Raw genomic sequence first — 9,566 nt, 5'->3', positions numbered from 1 at the left:
TATATATGCTGATTATTTTCATAATCACGAACGTATTTAAGTAACGATTTACCTTTATTAATGCCCTGGCAATGGCAACTCTTTGACGTTGTCCGCCACTAAGAGCAATACCCCTTTCCCCGACTATTGTGTCTAATCCATCGGTCATTTTTTCTGCGAACTGCAATACATGCGCTTGTTTTGCAGCCTCTCCTACGTCAAAATCTGTCGCAGATTCCATTCCGTACAATATATTATCTCTTATTGAGCAACTGAAAAGAATTGGCTCCTGAGATACAATGCTGATCTGAGACTTTAACCACGCGGGATCAAGCAGACGAAGATCGTGGTTATCCAAGAATATCGACCCTTTTGTAGGGTCATACAATCTTAGTAAAAGTGACGCGACGGTAGATTTACCGGAACCCGAGGATCCAACAATAGCCGTCATAGAACATTTCTCTATGTTTAAATTAAAACCTTTCAACACGGGCATCTTTTCTCGCGTTGGATATGCGAAAAAAACATTTCGGAACGTCACATTGCCTGATAATTCTTTTTCTAAAATTTGCCCGCCTTGAATGGGAATAAGCGGCTGTCGATCGATTAACTCAAACAGACGGGCATTAGCACCTAGAGCCTTATTTAACTCGCTATATGCCTTAGATAATCCATTGAGAGAGATGCCCACGTAGCCGGCATATAATAAAAAGGCGCTTAAGCTTCCAATTGTTATATCGGCATTTGATACCATAAATACTCCATTGTAAAGGACTGAAAGAGCAATAATGTTCCCAGAGAGACCGGTCATACCGAAAAACATTCCTCTATATAAACTCTCCTTGTAACATAGTTTTAGAACGTCTTGTAATTTAGTGCTATATCTGTCAATCTCGCGTTTTTCTTGCGCAAACGCCTTGACAGTTCTTATATTGCCAATTCTTTCTTCCGCAGTTGCATTGACCACTGCAATACTGCTTTGGAGATCCTTGGACACTCTTTTCAAGACACGTCCCCAAATAGCAGCAATAACTGCGACAGGTGGTACTATAGCTAAACCCAGTAAAGCTAAGGATGGTGATACGTAAAACATCATGGACACCCCTGTTATAGCCATAATAGCGGAGCGCAAACCATCTGATACATTGGACGTGACGGCAGAACTAATAAGTTGTGTATCTCCTGAAGAAAAAAAATAAAATAAAAAAAGATATTAATGCATGGTATTAAATCGTTCGCATTACTACACTTAATTAGTACATATTAAACTGCTACATATAACAAATTTAATCACTTGCATTAGATTATGCACAATAACAGCTGCTGCATATGAAATTAGTAAATTAAATGTAAAAGCATATAAATATATATATATATATTATTTCATTGTCTCAAAAATAATTATATTATATTACTGTATGTAGATACTTTATATATAAAACAGCCGTTTTAATGTGCACTAGTCCAACTAAGTGACTGAATTCATCAACAGAAAGTATCTAAATATAGTAGCACAATGTAATCAACTTTGACAATAAAATAATACATTTTGTTAAGTACTTTCTTAAATATGACAGTATATTTAATCATTTATAATATTTACATATGCTTTTACACTTAACTTTGCTAATTTCATGTATGACTGTTTTTAATATACATTAATTTAGTATAATGCAAGAAATCAAATTTGTTATTAAGAGTATATTATATCCAACTAAAGGTATAAAACGTACCACTCAATCTCCCGACTAATTCTCCCGTACTTTCTCTGTCAAACATCGCCGTTTCCTGCTGAAGGATAGCAGCATACGCCTGTTTCCTGAGGGACTGTGTGATTCGGTGTCCCGCCGTGGACATTAGGTAAACTCTGCCAAAGTTGCTCACACCGCCTATGAGAAAAACTACAAAGAGAGCAAGCGTTAGCTGATTAAGATTTTCTTTCATGCCAGTTTTTTCCACGGTATTGACAACATCTATCACTTTGCCAAAGCAGAACGGGACTGCCATCGTTACGCTGGACGACACGAGCAATAAGGCAATGGCCTTCATTAGGGTCCACTTCTCAGGGGCGGCCAGTAAAATTAAAGTCCTCAACTCCGAGCGTTTTTTCGTCTTAACCGCGTGTATTACAGGCACAGCCGTGTCGGACTGGATAGCATTGGTCGTGCAGTGTCTCAGTCCGATTAACACATGGCCTTTCCTTGAGAATCTGACGGCCTGCCTTGTCAGGCAGGAGCCAAACAGGTACTTCTGCGATCTGCCAACTCCACAGCATCCTAGTTTTCGTAGGACACCAGGATTAGTCAACAATTTCCAAAGAATCGTCATGTTATGTGCGGTCTAATTATCGCAATGTGCGACATGCAAAAATTCAATGAAAAACAGAATAAGTCAGCCTTGTAAGGATTAACCGATTAGCCTTCGCTCCGAGCTAACCTAAACAATAGTGTTCAAAGTTTCATTGGAATATCGTAATTATATGCAGTAAGCGTACTTTGGACGAATATGATTAACATTACAGAAGACAATCTAACGGTATTACGTTCGATTCTTAATTATTTTTTTGATCGATCAAATTGCAATAATTTTTAGCTGTACACTTCTCATACGTGCAGATTACGATAGATTCGTCGCGTTGAATCATACTTAGGATTTTCTTCGTATCTTTTCTCTTATTGTCAAGAGAAAACGAACAGTCAGAATTTTGAAGTAAGCTTCGGCATTTTCAAAAATTACTTATATATTATTATTATTATATTGCTGTTTTCTCTTTTATCATCAATTATTCAGCAAGTGTTAAATAGTGTCGAATTTGAACCATGGACAACACCATGCCCATGGTGAAAGCGTGGAAAAAGACGTCTCTGTTCATGTTCATTGCACTTTTTACATTTAGCATTTTCATTTTCTTTTTCTTCAACGCCGGAATATATATTTATTTTGTTTTAAGTATAAAAATTTTGGAGATTTTAAGCAAAATGTGAACAAACCTAATAGAGGCAGTAAGGACCAATAGGTTTAGATTCATATATATTGCTTAAGATTTCCAAAAAATATTTGCACTTAAAACGAGATAAATATATATTTGGGCGTTGAAGAGATAGAAGGCGAAGATACTGAGTACAAAAAGTGCAAGCAACATATGGAAATCTATTTTGTTATTCTATTTTTTGTAAACAATTGATTTGACGGAAGTAAATATATTGACTCTGTTTTCAATGATTTTATGAATTTATTTTCTATATTTTAAATTAAAAATATTACATTATAGGGAGGGGGGACTTCTGTTAATTTAATCGATGTTTAAATATTATTAAACAATATAGTCTAATGTTCTGTGTTTTAATTATTAACATGGATATAATATATGCATAATATTATATAATATATTAATTCTATAATAATATGAATATATTTTATAATATAAAATAAATTTTATATTATAAAATTTATTTTGTTGTTTAATATGTGGATCAATAAAAAATTAGAGACAACAAGAATTATAGTTGGAAATGTTTAATAATTTGAATTAATTGACTGATTAATTTAGTATAATTAAATTGTAATATACAATTTTGTGAGACGAACAAAATTAATAATTTTTTTAATAATAGTGAAAAAAAATTAGATCAAGAAGAACGTATTTATGTAATCAGAATTTTTATTCTTACAATGATTTAGATCGCATTACGTAATAACTCACCATTGTTAAGTAATTAATAATTATTGTTAAGTAATTAATATTTAATTTATAGATAATCAGAAAAAAATATGGATCGATTTATTGCTTGCTCTTTTTGAAGTTAGTATCTTCGTTTTGTTTCTCTTCATTGTCTAAATTATATTTATCTCATTGGTCGCGTTCAGCAGACTCAACTGTTGCGGAGCAGGGGCTCTATTCTTGAAAAGCAACGTATACGAAAGTCTAGGGAAATGCTACAGTATATGTTACGTATATTATAGTATTTCCCTAGACTTTCGTATATGTTTCTTTTCAAGAATAGAGCCCCAGATCCATGAGCACTCGCTGATATTGGTGTATTCTTCTAGATCATCCAATAGCAGCGAGCGCTCACGGATCCGCTCCACAACAGTTAAGTCTGCTGAACGCGACCATTAGTTCGGATCTACAATAGATTTTTAAGCCTTAAACCATAAGAAACGAATCACAGTTGATTATTCTCTTCGCACTAGATTATAATTGGTCAATTTCTTAGGCGTCGTCTACAATACACAGAGTAAGAAGTAAGAGTATGAAATTGACCAATCACAGTCGATTATTCTTCTCACATTCGACCGTGATTGGTCAATTTCTTACTCTTACTTCTTACTCCGTGTATTGTAGACGGGCCTTTACGGCTTAAATCACCTATTGTAGATCCGGACTTAAAGGTAAATTTTCACAAGCTGCTCTAACCAGCTGTTTTAGCGACAAAAAGGTCACATGATCAAAATGGGTGTTTGATATTTGTCAAGTTTGAACACGTGATTCTTTTTGTCGCTGAAACAGCCGGTTTGAGCAGCTCGTGAAAATTTATCTGATAGCGTTTTCGGCCCGATCGGATTTGCACCAACCTGGGTTGGATAAATCTTTCCTATTGGTTGACGTCACCCGCTCTACCAATAGAAGAGCACAAAACGCCATTAATCCAACACAGGTTGGTGCAAGCCTGGCCGGGCCGAAAACGCTATTAAAGAGCAAACATTTTAGGGAATTTAAAGAAATGCGAAAAACTCTCATTCCGCCATTTTGATTTTTAGTTCTTTTCAGATTCGTTCGATTCAGTTGGCGATCATGCGAAAGTATCGATTGTCAGATAACGGGGACAACCTTCACTCCGATCCGCTCTGATCACACTTCAGAGTTCGGAACACGTTCTTTCTGATTTTCCCGTGCCGAAGACATGGCGCTTAACCTTACTGTCAAAGTGCATCCCGTAGTTTTATTTCAAATCGTAGATGCGTACGAACGACGAAAAGCGGAATCGTTGCGCGTTATCGGCACCTTACTGGGTAACGTATTGTGCGACAATTCTATCTGTCTAGATCGACCTAGGACTCCTACCGTGATTGCATCTGGCCACCGGAGAGTTGTGATCTCGCAGACTTTCGACATGTGTCATTCGTTGTTCCAGGTACCGCGGAGAAGGGGATCGTCGAGGTGACCAATTGTTTTTGCGTACCGCACAAGGAATCCGAGAGCCAGGTGGAAGCTGATCTCACCTATGGTATGGACCTGTATGACTTGAATCATCGTGTCAACGCGCAAGAGAATATCGTCGGTTGGTGGGCTACCGGCAACGAGGTTTCTTAGCTCTTGATTTCACTTTCTTATATGTTTTTTTTTTCGATAATGCGCAACTAAATGAAACGTGTTGCAGGTCACTACACATTCGTCTGTCATTCATGAATATTATGTGCGAGAATGCAATAATCCGGTGCACTTGACTGTTGACACTACATTAACAAATACAACAAGAATGGCGATCAAAGCTTATGTTTGTGTTCCGTTGGGTGTACCTAATGGCAAGCAGGGTTCCATGTTCACTCCAGTCAAAGTTCAGGTTTGTTAGAATATTATTTCTTAATATACATGATTCGTGTTTTACATCATTCATGTTTTACGTATTTCTTTTCTTTGAGAACTAGGATTTGGCTAAATAATGATCTTTATTTTTTTCTTTTTTTTTAATACACAACTTTACAAATATTTTTTGAAGATGTTAAAGTACGTGTATGAAACATTTAATAACTTTGATATATTTGTAAAAGTGAAAATTAATCTGACACAAACCATTCATCTTCTTTACTTTTTCTTCACTTTTACAAGCATACAAAAATTAGATGATTCTTACATGTTTTTTAATATTTTTAGGAAATATTTGTAAGGTTGTGTATTTAAAAAAATATATATATATACATACATACATATATGTATATATTAACTAATATTCTTTGGTACTCCCTAGCATTTTCAAAAAAGAAAGGAAATGCACAGGAGTCAAATGATCCAATTGTATGTACTAAGGATTAAAAAGATATCTGTAATAAATTTATATCATAGAATACATAGAAAAAGATACCTACAATAAATTTATATCATAGAGTACATAAAAAAATTGTTCTTTTCAGTCAAAAATGCAAACTTGCTTCTTGTAACTTACAATTAGTTTGTTCATGTTGCTTGAAATCCAAAAATTTTTGCACTTAAAACAAGATAAATATGCACTTCAATGTTGAAAAAAAAAAAAAGATTCTGATTGAAAAAAGGTACAAGCAACGCGAACAGACCTTCCTCTCCAACATGGAGAAAAAAAGAAAAGAAAAAAATAACTTGTGCAAGAAGTTTAATTGAAAAGAACAAATTTAAGGACAATCTATCTTTATATATAAAAATTATTTTTAATATTATAAAATCTTTCCATATAGATTACATGCTATGAGCCAGAAGTAGTAGGACTGCAGTTGTGTTCAAAGACTCAATTGCCATCTCATATACAAGCATCCGGAATGAAATCTAGTGGAGGGATAGAACCCATGATGGATCTTGCACAAGTCTCAGAGGCCTGTTCCAAGCTTTCTTTAATGTTAGAACAAGTACTGGCATATGTTGATGATGTTCTAGCAGGGAAACAACTACCAGATAATCAAGTAAATATAGACGGACGTGAAACGTTTTTTTATCTGTAAAATACTTGCTGTTATTTAATCAATATATACGATTATTCTACTATTTCAGGTAGGTAGAGCTCTTTTGGATATGGTACATTCCGTGCCAAAAATGACGTGCGATCAATTTGACGAAATGTTTAATAGTAACGTTAAGGATCTTCTTATGGTTGTTGCGTTATCTCAGTTGATAAAAACGCAGTTGCAGCTTAACGAAAAACTTACTCTGCTTACAACTCTATGATTGAAAGCATTTGATTCTTCACGCTGTATAAATAATGCAGAAAAAAATCAATAATAATAGTCCACTCTCTCTCCGATATATTTTGATTACTTTTAATATTATCTATCAATTGGAATTAAAACAGTATTTTGTGAAAATGGAATTATAATTAATGAATTATAAAAAGTACATCATTAAATGATACAATTATATGTACAATATGCATTTTATAAATAATTACAATTATAACATGTAATAAATATACAATAATATACTTAATTTTTATAGATTACTTCGTTAAATCTTGCTCATTAATTTATTCATATTTCGTAAGAAGTTTCATCCTTTTGATTATCTATAAGATTGGACCAATCGGGAACTCGATTTGTTTTTAAATACACATCTTTTGTCAAACATCGTAATGGTAAATCTGTCGTGCCAAAAATTGCACCGCCTAACCATACTGTGTAATTTGGCTTACTAGGTGCTGTATGGAATTTGAACGAGTCTACCTTCAAATTAGTTTTATACAGATCGCTTTCGATTAAAGCCAACATTTCCGACTTCAGGCGACTCGCGAAGCCTTTTGTCATAGTTGTTCCTCCGACAAGTATTATATTTTCAGCCAATATCCGCCTTGTATCCAATGGGCACTGATTTCAAATTAAATTAATTTAAAATTATACAATTTAACATAAGAAATATGTATTTTGTTATGTAATAATCTTAGAGATTTTATTGTGTAGAGTAAAACAGATTAACTTTACCTTAACGATAGCGTCGAGTATCATAGTAGACAAAGAAAGATTATCATTATCCCTTTCCCATAACACCTCAAATGCTTTCTCTCTAATTTCTCCAGGTATCATAATTCTTTTAATACCAGGATATGTGACGTCAGGAGGTGGAGTCAAAGCACTTTCGGTTCCTAGCTTTGCAGATCTTTCTAGCGTAGTTACAAAACATGTTCTTACTTTAATATCTTCCACTATATTTTCTGACAAATCTAGGTCGTTTGTATCTCGAAAGTATTTTTTTAAATTTCTATAAATTGAGAAAAATATAAATACCTGTTAAGTAAACCTCAATACAAGAAATGGAAAAGCATAACTCACTCATGTATAATCTGTCCGCCTAAAGGTAATGCTTGCCAGGCTTTAAGTATCGGTATTCCTTCAAAGATCGGAATCAGAGTTGCTTCCTGATATCCGACATCTAACACCAAAGCCGTATCAATACCGAGAGTGCTAATTGTTGCTAAATGACTCGGCAGAAACAGTATAGAACCAATTTCGAAGTGTTTGAACATTACTTTCGCGAGGGTATCTCTGAACGATGTCACTGCCAATGGAGACTCCAAAAGTAATATCCTTGCATCTTTTGGGCTTATCACAACATACCTATATCACAAGAGTCACGTTAGATGGAAATTCTAGGACAAACTTTAATAAATATAAAACAACTTTTTTATAATCTTACTTAAAAAACAATAGATGGAGAAAGTCTACAAGTAGTTGATACAGATCCTCGACGTCCCTATAATCAATAATTCTGCGTATCTTCTTTGATTCCGAGCATCTCACTTCTGTTCGAATAATACCACGTGGAGAGACTTCTCCCGCATAGCCAAACCTATGTTTAAACAAACATATTTAACATATAAATATATCCAATCAAATTGTAAAGGCTGGAAGAATCATTTTCCTTATCGCAATACTTACTTTGTATAGGCGCTACCTATATCAAACACTACCATTTGCTTATCTGAGATATATCTCACGCCCTCGTATCCGCGAAGCATTTTCTTTATTATTTTGTTTGCTCGTAAGCGCGTTTCTCGAATTTTTAATATTCACAAATCGTTTGACAGATGAACAGCTGAAAATGCCGTAGCCATGATATAAACAGGGGGTCGATTCTGTAAATCAATAGGCTTGTTCTTTTTGGCTGAACTTTTCCACCAGTTCATCTTTCTTCCCCTTCTTTTCTCCTGGAGAGAAAAAGAAGAAAGATGAACTGGTGCAAAAGTTCAGCCAAAAAGAACAGAACTAAGGTGAAAATTATAAAAGTGAGCAAGTTTACTAGGTGTTGACCAATAAAATTATACTGGTCGCCGACCAGTCATGACTACGACAGCTACGTTTTTCTCTGTCTTACCTTAAGCCCATTCTACAATTGCGTAAGCGTAGATGCAAGGGTGTAGTTGTAAGAATTAACCAATACGGTCAAATATAAGGAAAATATTCGATTGCGACTGGTAAATTTTTACAATTAAAACCACTTTATTACAATTAAAACTACGCTTACGCAATTGTAGAATAGGCTTTATGTTACAACTACGAAAGTTACGTCTCGTTCTCTGCTATAGCCCTTTTGCTGGATTCACACTGCATTCGATTTACGTCGTACGACGCTCTGCAACCAATCAGGAAACGGGATTCCGATGGATTTTGTTTCGTATCATCGGAATTCAGTTTTCTGATTGGTCGAAGAGTGTCGTACGACGCAAATCGGATGCAGTGTGAATCCAGCATTTCTCTCTTTCGCGATGCAACGCCTGACGCGCTCAGGCTGGAGTCCCATGAGGTGTATTTGCCGCGTATTACGTAACCGCGTAACCAATCAATAATCAGTAAAACACGAAATCACAACAGCGAATCGCTTCTGATTGGTTACGCGGTTACGCGATACGCGG

At 35.0% G+C, this 9,566-nt stretch overlaps 3 protein-coding genes across 3 annotated transcripts in view; 2 read left to right on the top strand and 1 right to left on the bottom strand.

Moving 5' to 3' along the window:
• The window catches only part of LOC108769625 (serine/threonine-protein phosphatase 4 regulatory subunit 2), a 6,631-nt gene extending 5,485 nt beyond the window's left edge, over positions 1 to 1,146 (top strand). The window contains exon 2 of the mRNA XM_018520689.1: positions 934 to 1,146. Coding sequence (XP_018376191.1) covers positions 934 to 1,067 — 134 coding nt within the window. The 3' untranslated portion in view covers positions 1,068 to 1,146. The remainder of the gene's footprint in view (positions 1 to 933) is intronic.
• A 3,647-nt stretch (positions 1,147 to 4,793) lies between these two features.
• eIF3f1 (eukaryotic translation initiation factor 3 subunit f1) lies at positions 4,794 to 7,040 on the top strand. Its single transcript, XM_018520575.1, has 5 exons — positions 4,794 to 4,992; positions 5,115 to 5,284; positions 5,361 to 5,543; positions 6,409 to 6,630; positions 6,719 to 7,040. The coding sequence occupies exons 1-5, from the start codon at positions 4,884 to 4,886 to the stop codon at positions 6,890 to 6,892; spliced, it is 858 nt and encodes a 285-aa protein (XP_018376077.1). The 5' UTR covers positions 4,794 to 4,883; the 3' UTR covers positions 6,893 to 7,040.
• Positions 7,041 to 7,170: 130 nt separating this feature from the next.
• On the bottom strand, positions 7,171 to 8,813 carry Arp10 (Actin-related protein 10). The gene is made up of 5 exons (XM_018520591.1): positions 8,593 to 8,813; positions 8,351 to 8,503; positions 7,987 to 8,271; positions 7,639 to 7,915; positions 7,171 to 7,524 (listed from the first exon to the last, which is right to left on the bottom strand). The coding sequence occupies exons 1-5, from the start codon at positions 8,670 to 8,672 to the stop codon at positions 7,192 to 7,194; spliced, it is 1,128 nt and encodes a 375-aa protein (XP_018376093.1). The 5' UTR covers positions 8,673 to 8,813; the 3' UTR covers positions 7,171 to 7,191.
• Positions 8,814 to 9,566: the final 753 nt, after the last annotated feature.

Source organism: Trachymyrmex cornetzi, unplaced genomic scaffold (assembly GCF_001594075.2).
Source record: "Trachymyrmex cornetzi isolate Tcor2-1 unplaced genomic scaffold, Tcor1.1 scaffold92, whole genome shotgun sequence".
NCBI classification, from domain to species: domain Eukaryota; kingdom Metazoa; phylum Arthropoda; class Insecta; order Hymenoptera; family Formicidae; genus Trachymyrmex; species Trachymyrmex cornetzi.
Note: the sequence above shows the minus strand (reverse complement) of the source record. Positions and strands in the feature narration are given on the sequence as shown.